The 19,498-nt window shown below is 41.2% G+C and overlaps 1 protein-coding gene across 4 annotated transcripts in view; it reads left to right on the top strand.

The window, feature by feature from the left end:
* ARID4B (AT-rich interaction domain 4B) overlaps positions 1 to 19,498 on the top strand; it is a 139,914-nt gene that overhangs the window by 20,107 nt on the left and 100,309 nt on the right. For all 4 annotated transcript variants that reach the window (XM_073338149.2, XM_073338148.2, XM_073338147.2 and 1 more), the window contains exon 3: positions 15,083 to 15,193. In XM_073338149.2, the coding sequence (XP_073194250.1) occupies positions 15,083 to 15,193 (111 nt within the window). The remainder of the gene's footprint in view (positions 1 to 15,082; positions 15,194 to 19,498) is intronic.

Below are 19,498 nucleotides of genomic sequence, written 5' to 3'. Positions count from 1 at the left end.
ATAGCTGGGCAGTGTGGCCCAATGGCCAGGCTCCATATATTTGCTTCAGTCGGCAGGGCAGTATTCACCCGTCTTAGCAGGGCAGTAAGGCCTAGTGGCCAAAGTCAGTACATTTGTCCCTGGTAGCAGGGTAGTGAGGCTCAGTGGGGAAGGAGGCTGCCGTGTACAAAAAGGGGGATGGCAGCCCAAGTAGGGAGGTCCAAGCCTTCCCTGTTCAGTGGGCCCCAGTCCAGGCCCTCATAATGGCAGGAGTGTGTGCCACTGAGTCAGTGGGGGGGTTCCAACCAAAACATGCTGAATCCAAATTCCAGTTCACTAACCAGGCCACTATCTAAATCCCCTGGGCTGCTTCCTACCATGGTTCCCACTTCTGTAATCTGGGCATCTTTGCAGTCTCTGGGTTCCCTGGTCTGTGCAGTCCCTGGCAACTCCAGACTCTTCAGGGCCTCTATGGGTAGCTTGGTATCTGCCTGGGTTGCAGTGTCTCCTGCATACCTCCTTCTTCCCTGGCAGTCAGCCACAACTGAGCTGAGCTGCTCCCTTTTATACTAGTGCATTTGGAGCATGCCCAGTAGAGTTGAGGGGGCATGGTTTCCTCAGCCAACAATATAGGGTTAACCCTTCCCTGTCCAGTGCAGGGTGAGTGTGCCCCGTCACAGTCAGTTTTCTGAGAAAATTGACCATCAATATGTGTGTGAAATGTTTAGATTTTGTTGAATCAGCATTTTCCAACTGGAGGGTTTCCCATTGGAAAGTTTTCCAATAGATCTATTTTTAAGTATCACAAAGAAGTGATTAGTAAAGCTGATTACAGAAAGTAGTGTCACATCCACAAAAAAATTGGAAAAAAGGAATATTCATCTTTGTTGAAGTAATCTTGCTTGTTACCGTAAGACCTGCATAATTCAGAGAGAATGAAGATGTGTCCCTTTATAAGTTATAATAGTCTATCTCTAAAGATTGGGGTTTTCTACAGACTGTACTCAAAGGAGAATATCTTTTTGTCATCACCTTCATTTATTTAAAATCACTTTTAGTCCTTCAGTTCTTAAAATAAGGATAAAGAATGCTAGGATTTAAAATTCTGAGATTTTAAACTCTTAGCCTTTAAAGTTGAGGATACACTGACCTGGAGCTAAACTGGTTTAAGCCTATTTTGACTCAGAAGTGGAAACTATAAATAACTACATCATCATGCCTGACTGCTCAAAGCATCACAACAGTATTATTAACAAAACTTTTCTGTATTTCATTCTTAGAATAATTCCATGTTAACATGACTTCTGTACGAAGCCGTTGTGCCTTGTAACTTTGAGGCGTACAGTATTTTTACAGTAATAATGGGTCTTGAGACATCATCATATTATATCTTTAGTTTCTCCATCAGTTTTACCAACATTATAGATAGTTCTAAGCGGCTAGTTTACATTTCACTATATAGAATTGTTCAGCATGACAGCATAGACCAGACAGTTTCATATTCTCACATAATAAAGTAACCCAAAGTTTGGGTTGCAAATACCGCTAGCGTGTGTTGAATTGAGTCATTTCTCACAGTAAAGAAAATGGTATATTTTTTTTAAACAATGAAACATCAGGCCTAGACAACCTATCCCCTTTAACAAGTGAAGTGTTATTTATACTACCACGTCACAACACACAAAAGCTGATAGAGCAACTATAGAAAAATTTACCAAGTTATGCTACCAGATTTTTGAAAACAATAAGAAAAACACACTGATATTCTAGTCCTCCTATAACGGGATACCCTAGATTTAAACGAGATAGCTGTGGTAGCCACATTATTGCAGGGATTACATTTACCTATGAATATAAGGAAGAGATAGTCTGACTTGGCCTGTAGAGCTGGGAGGCAAAGGGGTGAAGGGTGTTTGCTAGAGTTCTGCTTCTTAAAGCTAAAGCAGTGAACAGACTGTTGCTGAGCAAAGTGTTTGTAGTGTCTTTTCAAAATTAGTATTATGATAAGGTCTCAATTCTAAACTGAGATGCATCCACATGTGCACTGTCTATCTGTCTGCTACTGCACTGAACTCATTTCTAATGGATGGAGCAATAAGATTTGATGTATATTATCTCACATCAAAAATTATAAAGCTTGTCTCCTTTGCTAGAAAACTATAGGATGGTTGGTTCATAACCATTCTGAATATTTTAAAAATGTTAGTTGGTTAGAAATTAATCTTATTCGATCCTTTGGTACAAAACTCTTCAGAAGCTTTATTTATTTTATTTTTTTTACAATCCCAGCACTTTACTTGGTGATTCAATACTCATCCAAAATGGAGATCAAATTCCTTTGATTAAGGTTTGAAGGTACCATCATGATCTGTTCATCTGAGCTACAGATTACCTAATGCCTTTTGTGTCTAGCTCAATAATTTGTGGTTTAACATTTTAGAAAGACATCCATTCTTGATTTAAAGACTCCAAGTAATGGATAAATTTACCCCATCCCTTGGTAATCTGTTCCATTGGCTAATTACCCATGTGATTAAAGTTTATTTTCAGTTTGAATGTTTTAACTTTGAACCATTGGAGTCTTCTATGACTTTGCCTGCTAAATAGTCTTCCAGTATCATTTCCCACCCTAAGTAATTAGAGTATTACTCCTAGGGGAATTCTGTGCCAAAAAAAGATTCTGCAAAATTCCATATATTTTATTTGTCAGAATAACACAATTTTTAACACCAGTTTCAATTATTTTGGTAATTTATTTCAAAATATCTGTCAGCAAGTATGTCTGTAACAATACAGACTACAAAAAAGATTCCCCCAGGAGTAGCAAGTTTAAAAAAAACCTGCAACAATCCAGTTCCTGTTTCTCTGTTATGCTTTTGTTGGGTGCCTCAGTCTGAGTGTGTCAGAGGAGAAAACTGTCCCTCCAATCTCAGACACCCACACCCCCTACCCTCCAGAGCCCACAAATCCTCAGAGAAACAGCCTGATGCTGGGTCCTGGGCTTGTACATGCCACCTCCTTCAGGAAGTGCTGGGAACTGCAGCTGCCTGGCACCCTCCAGCTCCCCCTCCCTCTCCCCCCAGCAGTGTCCTGTTTTTGCAAGATGGAGAGCTGGTTTCTTCTTATCCAGCAGCCACTAGTGACAGCCAGCAGGTGTGCAGCACTAATTCTGTGGGGGAAAGTGAAATTCTGTGCAGATTATTAATTCTGTGTAAATTCTGCATTGCGCAGTGGCACAGAATTCCCCCAAGAGTAGAGCATGATCAAGCATCTTTTAACCTTGCCTTCAATGAACTAAATAAATTGAGCTTCTTCATGTTCTCCCTGTAGGATATTTTCCAAACTAATTCTTGTAGATTTTCTGTGACCCTTTTCCAGTTTAGACATTTATTTTAAAGTAACACCAGAACTGTGTACGATACTGCAATAGTGGTCTGACAGGTGCTACCAAAAGGTGTTTAAAAAAACAAACAAAGCCAAGTCATCACCTCCCTACTCCCACTTGATATTCCTGTTATACATTAGCCCTTTTAGCCACGGCATTGGATTGGGAGCTAGTGTTGAGCTGCTTATTCACCATGGCCCCATGGGGCTAGTCTACACTCTAAGTGCTGCAGCTGCAGCACTTAGTGCAGACACTATTTACGCCTCCCTGAGAGGTGGTCGCTATGTTGACAGAAGCCCTCTGGAACAGGGGCTTGGGTGGCTGGCTCCCTAGTGGTGAGATTGCCTGGTTCTCAGCCCCCTCTGACCGAGTGACCTTAGCCTTTAGGGCTGGGGAGAGAGGGACCTTGGCCCTCTCTCTCCACCAGGTCCCAGCCCAGCGGTCTGGATTGTGCCTTGCTGTGGTCCCAGGCTCCTTTGGGCATGGGCAGCCACAAGCTGGTGAGGACAAGACCCACAATCTCCCTGTAGGTTGGTTCTTAACCCATGGCCCACTTGTAGCCCAGTCGGCACACAGCTGCGGCCCATGTGATATTTTCAGGGCCACATAGATAGTAAATACCTAGCGTGGATGAGGCCCACATAACACAGAGAGAGCTGCATATGTGGCCCACGATGGTAAATAGATTGAGAACCACTGCTCTGGGGTTTTCCTCAGTCAGTTATCTCCCATGCTGGAGATTTCTTCAGTCTCCTTGGCTGGGAAACCAATGCTTACGTCCAGGTGGCTGCCCTGGTTCTCTGTCCCTTCAGGCAGGGAGACAGCAAGTTCCTGCCTCTTCACCAGTCAGCCCTGAACCTTTGAGCCAGGCTCCCTTCTTTTATTCTCTCTCCTTCCCTCCCCTCCCCCCTGCTCCCTCCCAGGCCTGGTGTTGGCTGCAGATATAGTGGAGTGGGGCTAGCTGGGCCAAAAGGCATTCTTTAAAACACTGGGTTTTCTGGCTGGCAGTTTTTCGGCTTCATCACATCCTACTCTCAACAGAGTGTTGTCTACATCAGGAATTAGACTGGTGTAACTGCATCGCTCAGAGGTTTGGAAAATCCACACCCTTAAGCAATAGTGTAGACCAGAGCTAAATATATTCAGATGTGCGTTAAGTCCTCTTCAGAGTCACAGTATGGGCTGTATCTTGGAAAGCAATAAATATAGCCTTTGTTCCTAGATATACAACCTTCCTGATTTTTAAAAAGTCCTTTGGAAGTTTGAACAATTAGTCACTTCAGATTTTCAGTTTCTGTGCTAGAGGTTGTAGTCTGTTTCAGACCTTGTTAAAACTGAAAGAGGTCACTCAAATTTTTGTGCTAGAGAAGCCTGATAAACTCCTTCAAAAAGCAGCCTAGAAAAGTTTCAGGTTAGTTACTTACCTTATTCTTCTGTAACAGTTCATCCTTAACATATAACCAAGCTATAACTTAACTCAGTTTATATGCTTCTCTTGAAAACTGTATATAAAAACGCAAAGTCAGTCGAATTTGCTTTTTAAAACCTTACAAAAAATGTCAGTTGGTTGCTATGGAAATTATTGTGACTTCAAACAGGATTATGGAATAGAGGTGGGGATAGAAACAGCAAGAGCAGTAATTCAAAATATCCTGCTTTCATGCAGAGTCTTTAAGAATAAAGAACAAGAAAAGAGACATACAGACGGGATTATACAGAAGCAGAATTATTTCTAAATAGAGCCATCAGCAGCTCTTAAGTGTTTGATTCAATAAAATGTTTGCTTTCTGTGGTGATACGTAATAATAATTATGAAAATACAATTTTTCTTTCCAAGGATTTCAAAGCACTTTGTAAACATTAATGAAGTCTTGGTAGCCCTGGAGATAGGTATGTATTATCCCCATTCTACAGATCTGAAAGCTGATGCAGAGAGTAGAGACTTACGGTTTTACAGGAAGTGCGTGGTGAAACTAGGACTAGAATCCAAATGCTTTGTTTTCTGGTCTGGTGCTCTGTTACTATTAAACTGTCAGATTTGTTTTATGCTAACCTAGAGTACCACATCGAATACCAAAATCTTCAAAGCAATAAAATGAGAAAATTAAATACAGTTTGAATTTGTGGTAATCACAGCACTTAAGTTCCTGAATTTGAGAGAGCCTACTTGATCCTTGATCCTGACCTGGCTAGCTTGATTTAAATCAGCAAGCAGGAAACCATGATTTAAATAATAAATTTTCATCTTGTTTTTTTCATATGTACCTTAGCTGCTTTTCTAAAGAAAAGTTGATTCTCATTATTAGCATAAACTTCAAAACATGTTTTGCAACAAAATATAGCCTTTACACTAAGTTTGGTACATTTTTGCTAGCCAGGACGATATGCTACACACTGTAAGCTATTCTGTAGCTTAATATGTTTGTTTAGATTTTTAATTTTTGCATTTTTAATGTGGTAGAAAATGAGACATTTCTCATTTATGAGTATTAACTTGTTATTTTTGTGAAGCTGCACCTGGATTGGAAATGAAATTCAGTTAAATGCACAAACAGCATTTTCATAGACTCATACAGGGTTGGAAGGGACCTCATGAGGTCATCTAGTCCAGCCCCCTGCTCAATTGAGGACCAATCCCCAATTTTTGCCCTAGATCCCTAAATGGCCCCCTCAAGGATTGAGCTCACAACCCTGGGTTTAGCAGGCCAATCCTCAAACCACTGAGCTATTCATACCGCCATTTTAAAATGGTTCTTAGTTAAATAAGACTACCTTAATGTGCTGCAATTTATTAATGTTTTTATTTAAAACTGATTAAACAGAGAAAGTATAATCTGTAGTTAGTGAATTGAACTGATTGTTTCTGGTCACCCTGTCCTTCAAGATTTTAGAAGTAGTTGTTCTCATTCTCACACTTCATTTTTATTAAGAGGATTGAAAGAGAGGAAACAAGTTTTCCTGCTTTTCAGCTCCCAATTGGTTTCTCAGCTTTGTATGAGCTAGTCATTGAACTGAACTAATTGAGTAAATTGAAAAGAAAATTTCCTCTCTGCACCTGAAGAAGAGGCTACTGCTGTCAAAAGCTGGTTGACTCTCATCTCTGGTTGGCACAAGATGAGGGAACAATGAAAAGATTCAACAGCTTTGTTTAAGGGGATAGCATCAACTGGAAATGGTTTTTAAAAAAAGGCAAATCTTAATCTTAGTTTCAAGTGTCATACCTGCTATGAAGGAGTTATGCCAATTTGTGACTTAACACTTTCTTAAACAAGTGTTTGTCGCCACTGTTGCTCTGTGAAGGCTCCTCACTTAAAGGAAACAACAGTAGAACCTCAGAGTTACAAACTCACCGGTCAACCACACATCTCATTTGGAACTAGAAGTACGCAATCAGGTAGCAGCAGGTTCTATTGTAACAGTGAAATTGAATATGCATCATGTTAGATACAAAGTTCAACAAACTGCATAAATTTATGTAGTCTGTTCTAATAATATGTGTTTCCTGAAAAATTTATACTTACAATAACAGGAACAATTAAGTTCATGTCCCTTTTTTGCTACGTTGCATAGTTGTAAAATAGGTTCCCTCTAGAGTTACTTGAAGTATAAACAGCAGCTTTCCCTATAGTATTCAGTGTAGTTTTGTTGACTGTGGCCCTGATCCTGCAGTAAGCTCTGTGAGCAGTTCTCCTGTGTGGAGCTCTCTGCAGTTGTGCTTAGCTATGAAAAAAATGAAGAAAGTCTTCCCCTCACAAGCTGGTCTGTCTCAAAACTCTTGAAGGCAGTACTTTAAGCCTTGTCCGTTTCTAATGTATGGACGCTTTATGTGGTGACAGTGAGAAGATTGAAAGTTTATTAGGAGAGCAGCAAAATAGTTTGTATTATGAGGAGGAATTTGTCAGATTTGGCTTCTGTGTAAGATAGTTGTAGACAAGTGGAAGTATATTAGGGCAGGTCTGCACTACAGTTGATATAATTTATGTCACTGAGGGGCGTGAAAAAGCCCCTCCTCTGTCCTCTGCAGCGATGCAAGTTTCACACTGTCCACACTGGCATTATGTCAGCAGGAGAGCGAGACATAGCTTCCGCTTCTTGCAGAGGTGGAGTAATTATGCCAACAGGAGAGTGCTTTCCCATTGGCATAATGCGTCTTCACCACATGCGCAGTTGCGCTGATGTAGCGCTGTAGTGTAGACTTGCCCTTAGAGGTACAAATGTGAAACTGAATGTAACTTGCAGTAGTGCAAGTAGTCATATTTTTTTGTGTTGGGTGTTAGAAGAGAAAATGTACTCTAAAAGTATTGAGCTAGATGTAAGGGGTTAAGATAGAAATCACTAGATTAAATGGTTATTTGGGTTTACAAGTGTTATCCAAAAGAAACTTGAACACCTGTTTTTCAGGGGCAATAGCCTTTATTATCACCCTGTTCAATAATCCGTCATCTCAAGCTAATCAGATTTAGTTGCATGACTTCTGCAGCATAGAGTCAAAATAGCTTAATAATTTGCCATCTCTGAAGAGGCAGTGGTTGAGACTGAATAGATCATGCTTACATTCTAACAAGTCTCAATAAAACTAAATTAAATGCTATAGTCTATCTGAATACCTTAAGCAGTCTGCTGCATAAGAAAACAAATTTAATTTACCAATAGGGGGTAGAAATCTGAATCTGATGTAAGATGATGGATTCCCTATAACCTTTAAAATTATTATTCATTTGGAGAATTGAAAGATCTGATTTAGATGGGGATTGAGTGACTGCTAGAGCTGGAGGCAGGAATTGCACAGTTGACTTTTGCTCCTCTAAGCAAACCTTGCCTCATATCTTGCTGTATTATCTTGGTTTTGGACCTTTGGTTTCCACTATTCAATTTTTTTTAAATGCTCATGGATTGGGGCAGCTAAGGCATGCTAAAATTTGAAGAATAGGTAAATGCAGCAAGTGCCAACTCAGCTGCAGCATGGGTGCATCTGACTTAAATTGTGGATGACATGCAGGGCATAAGAAGGCTTAACCCAGGGGTGGGCAAACTATGGCCCAGGGGCCACATCCGGCCCTTCAGACATTTTAATACGGCCCTCGAGCTCCAACTGGGTAGCAGGGTCTGGGGCTCGCCCCACTCCGCATGTGCTGTGGCTCCGTGCGGCTCTCAGAGCAGTGGCGTGTTCGCCTCTGGCTCCTATGCATAGGGGCAGCCAGGGGGTTCCGTATGTTGCCCCCCGCCCCCAGCGCCGGCTCTGCAGCTCCCATTGACAGGAACTGTAGCCAATGGGAGCTGCAGAGGTGGTGCCTGAGGACGGGGCAGCATGCAGAGCCGCCTGGCCACGCCTCCGTATAGGAGCCGGCGGGGGGAACATGCCGCTTCTTCTGGGAGCTGCTTGAGGTAAGCGCCACCCAGAGCCTGTAGCCCTGACCGCCTCCTGCGCCCCAACCCCCTGCCCTAGCCCTGTTCCTCCTCCTGCCTTCTGAGCCCCTTGGTCCCAGCCCCGAGCACCGTCCTGCGACCCAACCCCCTGCCCCAGTCCAGAGCCCCCTCCCACACCCTGAACTCATTTCTGGCCCCACCCCAGAGCCCTCACCCTCTCCCACACCCCAATCCCCAATTCTGTGAGCATTCATGGCCCGCCATACAATTTCCATACCCAGATGTGGCCTTCAGGCCAAAAAGTTTGCCCATTCCTGGCTTAACAGTGTTAAGGTGACCTGCAAAGGTGACCTGCAAAGTATTTTAGTTTAAAAAGTTATTGAGGAATGCAGTCTTTTCTGCTTGATTTTGACTTTAGAAGAAAATCAGGCATGTCAAGCTTGGTCTTTTTTTTTTTTTTATTTCTTTTTCTTTTTTTTAAACTTTGAGGACCTGTTTGGGGATCTAGGCATATTTGTGAGCTGTAACACATTAGTTAAAGGAGAGATAATGTTTGAATTCTTCACAGCCTGAAAAAGTTATTGAACTTAAAAAGGTGTTAACCCTAAAGGGTTTTTTAAAATTCTGACCAAAAATCTTGCCCTTTTCAACAGCTCAATTATCATTCTTTTGGCTCTTCTGAAATCATTTCACTAAGTTATGCAGTTATCAAACCCTTCCATCCTAGAAAGGACCTGAATTTCTAATGTTAAAAGAACTAAGACTTTCAGACCTCCTTTACATAACAAGTAAAAGAATTTCCAAGCCCCATCTTCCCCTCTTTCTCCCCCCACCCCGCACGCGCACACACACATTACCTTCAAAACGGCTGAGCTGGCTTTCCTCCTGAGCATGTCTGCTACGTTTGTTGGTTTAAGGCTTAATCTTGTTTCTGTGTGGCTTGCTCAGAACATCCTATGTGGTGTGTGGGGTACAATGAGGAACACAGATTAGGATATAAATTATATAATTTAGGTGAATATATAAAGCTCTTGGGAATCCTGAATAAAAGGCAGCATATAGAAGTAATATTAGTTACTATATGACATGCCACAGACTTTAGAATCATTCAGATTCAATAATATTGCACAATTGTGCAAGAAGGTACAGTGACGATCTCATCCTACATAGCGAAAGAGAGCTGACCTCATTAACAGTCCCAAAAGAAGCTATGTAAGAACAAAGTGTCACTTTCTCTTGATCTTCAGATGCTAATTTTTAAGTGTTCCTATTTGTTCTGAAGTGTTTTCAAATCTTTAGCTCCTCCATCTCATTTGAAAGATCAGAACTACAGTGCTGGATTGATGTCTAACTGTAGGAGAGATGGCTTTTTCTGTGGCATGGGTGTCTAACTGTCAATCCTATGATGCAGTGTTTCCCAAACTTGGGACGCCACTTGTTCAAGGAAAGTCCCTGGTGGGCAGGGCCAGTTTGTTTACCTGCCCTGGCCGTGGTTCGCCGCTGCAGGTCAATGGGGGCTGCGGGAAGCGGCGTGGGCCGAGGTGGCCTGGAGCAGCGAACCGCAGCCAGTGGGAGCCGCGATCGGCTGGACTTGCGGATGCGGCAGCTAAACAAACCGGCCCGGCCTGCCAGGGGCTTTTCCTGAACAAGCAGTGTCCCAAGTTTGGGAAACACTGCTATGACGCATAATCAGTTTGAAGGCTGAAGCTGAATCACTCCAAAAGGATTGTTGGGTGCCAAAGAAAATTCAGCCACTGAATTGGTGGAAATTGATAACAGGTCACCTAGAGACAGCTTGTATTTAAGTGGTAAACCAGCTTTAACAGCAATAACCTCCCCTCTATATGTAGAGGGACTATTTTCTTCAACTAAACTACATAACAGTTCATTTGAAGTTGAGGAACTAGTGAGCTAAGAGAGCAAAGAAGCTAGTCTTCCTATTTCAATTAAAGAATTAAGCACCAGATAAAGCTGTATTCTAGAAAGCCTAGTGGGTAACACTAATTACAAAAGTATTTTCTTCTTGGTTATTAGTTTCTCATTTCATTTTAAAGCTGATCATTTGTTTTGATGCTGGTCAATTTTCTGCAAAAGAAGCAATGTGTTGAGGATCAAAGAACACCATAGCTTCAAAATTACTCCAGGTTTGTTTACAGTGCCTAAATGAGGTTGTGCTGTATCATACATGTGAATCCCACTATGATGATGCACAAGACTGACACAGGAAGTTTTTAAGTTGCTGACAAAGCTAGTCCTGCAGTAAATATTCACTCTGCCCTCTTTGGGCCCCTGCAGCAGATTCCTTTCTGAAACAATGTGGAGTGCCTCTTTTAGTTAGTCTTCATCCACCTCACTTCCTTGGTTAGTACCATTAGTTTGTTTGGCTGAGGTTGATTTTTAAATTAGCCCAGATATGGAAGTGTGGAACTAATGAGCAACAGGAAGAAATCCATATATACCACCCATTGTTATAATTTTCACACACACACACGTCAGTATAAGAACCTACAGCACAATGTACATTTTAGCACAAATAGATAATCTCTGAGCAGTTGTGCATTCTCCAGTCCTCTATTAGCAAAATAATAATAAATTTAGTGTTACTGGTCCTACTGTATCCACAAGCACAGATCCAATGGCATATTAAAAGCATAGCTCCAGCAGGCCCTTGGGCCTGTGCTCTCGATAAGTTACTCTCAACAGGCCATCAGTCATGAAAAGCTTTGCCTGCAGCTTTGCTCATCAATCTCCTTAAGAGGACAAATTTAGTTTAACTACAATCCGTATTTAATCTAATGCAGTCCCTGGATTTCTCGCTGATCCCAGACAGAAAATATAGGTGTTTCCTGCTACAGCAGCCATACTCTGGTTTCAGTCAGTGAGTTAGAGAAACTTCTGGCAGACGGCTTCCAGTTTCAGGCTCCTCCTATCAGAGAGCTCTTCTTAAAGTGACAAAACTTGTAATAGGTCATTTGTCATAACACTTCCCAAGGCTGGTGGCAATTGCATAGCTATTTAATACAGTGTTATCATAGAACTGATTTATTTAATTTGATAGTTTTTAATGATCTTTTTATAAGCCCCCTAAGCTCAAGTACCTTAGTTTTAACAAACAGACTTTAGAACCATTTCTCTTTTATTTAAAGAGACTTCCATTCTGTCACAGAGGTGCATCAGTGTGTACTGCTGTTACTTTGGGAAAGTTGGATTATCAGGTCCATGCTGAGAAAAATAACTCCACATAACTATCTGGTCATAGCAGATGTCAAAAACAGTTATAATTACTTATTGCAGCACACATAGCATATCTCATACAGAAATCTTTCTTACATGTGAGTGTGTAAACTGGGAAAGTTCAGCTGAGTTTCTCTTTAATTCTTCTGGCAGGCGTGGGATTCCAAGTGTTTCAGGCTTCACACTGTGGCCCCTGCATTTTACACTGCCCTCTGGAAGGCATGACTCTTGCAGCACCTGTCACTGTGCTGCCACAGCTACTTCTAAGAACACTCACTGGGGTAGAGGTGGAAAGGATTCTGAATGCCATGGGGAAACAGGGGAAGTTACTGTAGATAGTCTGCAGTAATTTGGGCAAGATTCCCCTCTGAACTTGAGGGTTGAGGAGAGGGAATCAGATCCCCACCAGATTCTGACCCCCACCTATAGCCAATGATTTTAGTTTATTGTTCATTTACTGTGTGGTTATAATTAACTAACATGTTATGTCATATATAATCATTGTATGCTAAATAGAGTTAAACTTTAGGATTATAGAAGTATAAGATTGATCAGTATGTAGAGTAGAGGTGGGCAAACTACAGCCTGTGGGCCACATCCGGCCCACGGGCCCGTCCTGCCTGGCCCTTGAGCTCCCTGCTGGGGAGGCCAACCCGCCGTGTTGTCCCCCCTCCTCACAGCTTCAGCTCGCCATGCCTGGCAGCGCAGCTGTGAAAGCCGCAAATGTGCTACTTCTGGAGCACCAGGACTGGAAGCTGTAAGTGGTACACCCTGTAAGTAGCACATTCCTACAGGGAGCAATTTAATGCATTACACCCAGGTAGGGAAGGCGGTGCCTCCCCAAACAGCCTGGCCCCTGCCCCCTATCCGCCCCCTCCCACTTTCCACCCCCCTCAAAACCCCTGACCCATCCAACCTCCCCTGCTCTTTGTCCCCCGACTGCCCCCCTGGGACCACACCCCCTATCCAGCCCCCCTGCTCCCTGTCTGCCCCGACCCCTATCCACACCCCTGACAGGCCACCTGGGACTCCCACGCCTTTCCATCCCTCCCCCACTGTTCTCCGTCCACTGACCACCCCTCTTCTCCCCCCCTTCCCCCAAACCTCCGCCCCATCCAACTGCCCCTGTTCCCTGTCCGCTCCCTGGGACCCCCTGCCCCTTATCCAGCCTCCCCGCTCCCTTACCATGCCACTCAGAGCACCAGGACTGGCAGCCGTAAGTAGTACACTGTAAGTAGCACATTCCTATGGGGAGCAATTTAATACACCACACCCATCGGTCCATACAGTTTCAGAATCCCGATGTGGCTCTCAGGCCAAAATGTTTGCCCACCCCTGATGTAGAGGGAATACATTTTTTCCTAAATTAACACCTGGATACACTACAAAATACAACAAGGCATCAGGCAACAAACCCTTGCTCTTGTTCAAATCTATGCACAGCACGGGGACTCTGAGGTTAGGGAGGAAGTGAGTGAGTATGTTGTGGAAGTGGCACTCCTCTCTTCCTCAGTACGTCAAGAACTACGTGGGGGCTTAGGGCCTTAGTTAATGTTAATATGGTGATATCAGTCTGCCTCAATAATATTCCTTCAATAGGGTTATTTTACCAAGTGAAGCGAAATGATGCTTACTACAGTCAGTCTTCACTAATTATACATCTGTTGGTCCCTGTAAACGAGTTCAATGTTTATTGGTCAGCAGTGGGTACACAATATTTAATACTTATAGCGCTTTCTATGCATAAAGTCCTGTACACATGCTAACTGACCTTCAGAACCAATATTTATCTCAATGGTGACTGTAGGCCTGAATCCTTAACTAACAGAAGCTTTATGCTCTACAGAAGGTGAGCTTTCAAGATTGTGAAGCAATTAGCCAGCCCACAAACATGCCAGAAAACTTTTTGTGACTGGTTAAAATGGTGTGTCCTACTCCTGTTAAGAGAAGATCTGGGAAAAAATTTTGATTGGTGTCAGGATTGTAGAAACAGGTGCTTTTCATAGGAAATCAAGTTCATATAAAGGAAAGGCTAGGACTACTATGGAGAATTAAGTGTATTGAAAGTATTCCGGACACATGCTTGAAATAATGTATCAATTTAAGAGGAAGTTTTGAGACTAATCAGTGCCATAAAATGTCTATTTTAAATAGTGAGGAGTTTAAGGAATGAATGTTAATTTAGTGAGCACAGTAGGCATCAAACAAAAAGGTATGTTATATCAGAGAGCAGATGACACATTATAAAGTGCCCCTTGAGGTTTTGTAGGTAAGGTTGAACTGACTTTTCTCTTGAAGCAGGGATTCATCCGCTTCTGTATAAAGAATTCAGCATATCCTCAAATTATAAAATCTTACTGAATATATAGAATGTGGTATGTATTTGTGGCTTAAATGCTAAAGGTCCTCTTCCAGCCCCCAAAGACAAGGGCTTCAGTCTGGCTCATTCCCAGCACACTAGGAATTTATATTTTTAAGTTCAGGTTCTTTTCTGGGGCTCAGTAGAAAAAAGATCTTTGTGCGTCTTCCTCCAAGAAAATAGATTAGGTATGGTAGTCATACGTTCCCAAGACCTTCCACTGGAATATGTGGAATGGCCATCTAACTGATGTAGCAGTAGCTGATGTCAGTAGTATGTGTCTGCCTATGTGTGTTCACATGGGATAGGTTCGAGCATGGGTAGTCGTGTAGGCTTAGATAAGACCTACAGCATTTCCATAAAGTAATCTTATTAGTCTGATATTTACCTTTTTAAGTTAGGAAAGTTTGGGGGTATGAAGAAGCTGTAAACATTCCTATAATCTTTTAAAGGTATCAGTATTTGCAAGAAATTTAAGGGGGTATTTTCTAATTTAGATTTTTACTATCCGCAAAAGAGCATTCACCACAGACTTTGGACACACTTGACAAATTTAAAACAGACTAACAGTTGACCTACTGAGAGCACTACCCCAGCCACACCAAGCTTATTACTGTTGGAGGGTGTCCCCACCCTTCCCCAATTACAGCCATTATGTTTCTGTTATAGCTGTAATATCAATCATCTTGTGTTTGAGGACTGATAGTCATGGAAGTGTTTGGGAGATTAAAGGCACCTTGTGTTCCTCTCTCTTCCAGGCCATTGATGAGCCTCCATATTTGACAGTGGGCACTGATGTGAGTGCTAAATATAGAGGAGCCTTCTGTGAGGCCAAGATCAAGACAGCAAAAAGACTCGTCAAAGTCAAGGTATGTAGTTTTCCTGTTAATTTTTCAGAAAAATTAATGGATATTCTGAATGCCATAACATGCAGATACACTTTACTCATGATACACTCAAGGGGCTTAGTCACACCCACTACTCAACTCCCCTTCCATGCTGACTGGCACTGAAAAAAGGTGTGGCATTTAGGGCTCCTGCATGTGATACCTAACCATCCCTTCAGGAGCATCATGCCTATTTCTTTTCTACAGGCAGTGTTTTCAGTCGTTCTTCCTGTGATATTCCTTTATGCCTGCCTCCCACACTGTGGCCTCTAAAGCCACAGGCTGGTCGTACAGTTATAGTCTTGGGACTTGTCTAAGCAAATAGTTAGTGTATGGCAAGTTTGGGAAGTAAATGTGCCTCATACTAGCTTGCCAGACCCTAGGGGACTGTGTGGACCCTGCTGATGCTCATTAAAGGGTCCCCCATGTATTTTATCTACTTCCACTTTGAAAGACATGCTTTTGCATTCCAACTTGGCATGTACTATCTGTTTGTATAGACAAGCCTTAAGATAATGAGATGTAGTTCATTTTACATTTATTTTTCCATATTTAGACATTTACAGGTAGGTTTAAGGCAGTGCTTTTTAGGAACACATGACTTTGCCATTTAGCAGACTACTACTGCTTCAGAGAAAGGAGAGGCCTCTTCCATCTTCAGATGAAGCATCTAGTTAACTGTTAAATGCTATTCATATGTGGACAGGAATTCCTTCCTGATCCCTAAGCTGTCCAGTTGATAGTCGAAGCAATCAGTAAAAAGCAGATACAGTCAATATGTATGTTGTAGAGGGAATACACAGTATAGCTTTTAAAGACTTTTATAAAATTGTTAAAATACAACTAGAAGTATAGAGGGCAATTTCTGGACTTGTCTTGAGCAGTTAAGTCTATTATCGATGATCTAAGTTTGTGTGTTTGGCTAATTGTACTAGGAAAGCGCCTGCTCAAGTTTTCTTATCCATGCCTATGAAAAGCGCAGTGGAGAAAGCTAGGAGGGATCAAGAATTAAGGAAAACTCAGTGCTGTAATACTATCTGTTGCTAAATTGCATCTGAGCTATTGTGACAAAACACTTAATTGAATAATGAATCTTCAAGAAAATGTTTTTGCCACTATAGCTCAGCTGAAATCTAGGAGCAGAATATTACAGTACTGAGCTTTTCCAAAAGTGCTCCTGATCCCTGCTAGATCCCTCCATTGGGTTGCATGGTTGGAATAAATGAAACACCAAAGTAAGTTTTCATCGTTGTTGTAGTGAGCACTTGATTGTTTTCTGCTATTACTGACTTGGATTATAAAGTGTTTGACTCCAGTTGCATGACTTACCTCTGTATAGACAGCCACTGCCTTAGGCTCTCAGCTGGTGTCTGCTGTAATGGTAGACAGCTAACACTCATCCAAAATATAGGGTGTATTTTAAAAAAAACTTTAACGAAATATGGTGCTAACAGAACAGTTCACAAAGTTGTTGCAACATGAACAGTTTAAGGATTTCTCCTCCAGTTTAGTGAAATCTGTTAGGAAAGCCCTCCAGTGTCCCTAAGCATTTAATATAATTTGACTTTATTTATTAAAAGTGTGCATTTACAGAGTGGATTAGACATTCTGTAAAAGGAAGCTGCCTTCAGTATGAACAAACAATGGGTGGAAAGTGTAAACTTACACCTTATTGATCTCTATGAAATGATAGACACAGGAAAGGCAGTGAGGGTGGGATATAAGTGAGACCCACTAGCCTGTGCTATGAAGACCTTCCATAAAAAGTTATCACAAAACAGATTTTATGGCCTGACGATTACCTGAAGCATCTCCTGAAAGTGGTAGAATAAATCTTTGTTGCCTCTGTCTTATTTTATTAACATCTGAAAACATCCATCACCTGCCCCAGTTAGTCTTAATAAAACCGTTTTATACAAGAACTACAAGGACATTTTAATATGCATAATGTCAGGTTCACATAGGCTGAGGCAGAATTTAACACAAGGGGCAATAAACTATAATTTAGTTAATCTGAGATGTTGGTGTGCATAGTTGTGACAGGTGCAGTCATAGCAGGACCAAAGGATGCAGTAGGCTGAAGTGACTCCATCTCCACCAACTGTCTCGTGAATGTGATAAGCAACTATGTAAAAGTAGCTCCACTTGAACCCTCAAAACAATGATCTACTACACTGTAACCTGTGAGGAGCTGCCAAAGCCTGCACACATGCTCTGGTCAGATCTGCCTATAGCATGTGTACAAGGAAGAGTACTGCCCTGACCCTCTGAACTACCATTGCCTTAAGATCCTGTGGGAAGGACTAAACTCCACTCATTAGTTTTTGTGTGATTAACACAATGGAATCATAGTTACAGATCACATTCTAGGCTGAATTTTGGTTTGTTTTTTTTTTAACTTAAAGGATTCTTATATTTTTCATTCTAGTAGTCATATTTTTAAATGACATTTGCTGAGTTATTTCTTTAACAGCACCACTGAGTTTAAAACTATTAAATATAATTAAGTACAGGAATTGTGTTAGAAGTAAAATAAAAATCTTGACTTGCAGTTTCTGTAAGGTTTCCAGCCTGCCTTGATAAATAGCCACTACCACTAAGTAATATTTTCTTTGAGTGGTAGCTTTATACAGGTTTCACTGCATGCAATTCAACCACACTGGGCTAGTGCATAAAAACCTGAAAGTGAAATAGACTAGAAACTTACTATAAATAGATGATACTAACTTATCTTTATGGTCTGAACTACCATGATTGTTAGCTTCCTGGGGCAGTGATTGTCTCTTCACTACACATTTATGCAGTCCTAGGACAGTCGAGTCCCAGTACCTATTTGGGACCTTTAAGTGCTACAGCAGTGCAAGAAGTTAAAATAGACTAAAGTAAAATAGTGATGTTCCTAAGTCTATTTTAAATTTGAGATGTTTAACAAATAAGGAGTTTAAAAAGTTCTTTAATCTAACAGTGATGCCTAATTTTCCCAAAAGTTATTCAACTCTTTCTGGCACACTCTTGATTTTTAAAGATTTTCAGCTGACACTTGGCCATATGGGAATTTTTCATCACTAGCTGACTGCTTCTGAATTTTTTTTGGTTGCCACATTTTTCCCTACCCCCAGTTGTTTGTAGCCTCTTTTCCAGTCTCCTATCACACATAAGGGAGTCATCTTCCTTTTAAGCAATTCTACCTTCCTTACCAGGGAAATCAAAATTATCTTTATAACATGAATTTTAGCTTTGAGATTCTGTTTAAATGTCATCAGCATGGTCTATTTTACATAATTCGTGTAGGAAGGTAGCAACAGGCTTTTCAGGGCTAGAAATGACTTACTTGCTATATAACAAGTAGCTTTAGCTGTTCTCTTTTCCTCTCTTCCCCATTTAACTTAGACGTGTATTTCTAGAAGCGGTTGTAGGTCTTGTATAAAAAAAATTCCTATATAAAAGGCACAAGAACTTAACATAATTCAAGTTTTTTAGCAAAGAACCATTATTTCTGCATCAACTTCCATTCAACTCAGTAAACTGAATTAAATATTAAAGCAAATAATCAGTTCAGTATTTTTTGTTAATGGTATTGAAGTCATTTTTGGAATGTCTCACTTTTACACTTCCCCCAACTCTTACGGGTGCTACAGAATTTTGTAACAGTGCAACCGTATTATAGATATTGAAGTGGGAGACAGCTGAGATTTGGAGCAGTTTGGGCTTCTGAAAGGTGTAGGAGGCAGTGAAGTTTCATGGTTCAAAAAGCAGAGGCTTTTGGAATGGAGATGGTGGCTCATTTCCTCCCCCCTCCCACAAGATAGGGTTGGGCATGAACTTAGTTTTACCCAGTTCTCCCATCTTTACCCTATCACCAATATAAACTGCTGCACCCAAAGCTAAGCATGTTAGTTGAAGGTTTTAGTGATCATTTTTTAAGTAGTTATGACATGTAAATAATCTTGTTAGTTAGTGCCTAATTAAGTTAGTTAGTGCCTAATTAAGATGAATGAGGGCAGTTCATACTTCGAGCTATTTTTCCAGCTAGTTCAGTTAGACTTGACACACCATTGCTCAAGTAATTTTCTTCCCAGCAGTGAAGGCTAGAAACTTAATTTTTAAAAAAAAGTTAGATTTTTTTCTTCCAAAATCTCTGGCAAGGGGTCGTTTCTTTAACTAGTTTGTTAGCATTAAACACAAGGCCTCCTGCATGTCAAGTTCCTGGACCATTAATTGTTGGTACATCTACACTGAATTATAAAAAACCCAAATACAGTATTATGTATACAGATAACTTCATGA

This window comes from Lepidochelys kempii, chromosome 3, assembly GCF_965140285.1.
Source record: "Lepidochelys kempii isolate rLepKem1 chromosome 3, rLepKem1.hap1, whole genome shotgun sequence".
In the NCBI taxonomy this organism is placed as follows: domain Eukaryota; kingdom Metazoa; phylum Chordata; order Testudines; family Cheloniidae; genus Lepidochelys; species Lepidochelys kempii.
Note: the sequence above shows the minus strand (reverse complement) of the source record. Positions and strands in the feature narration are given on the sequence as shown.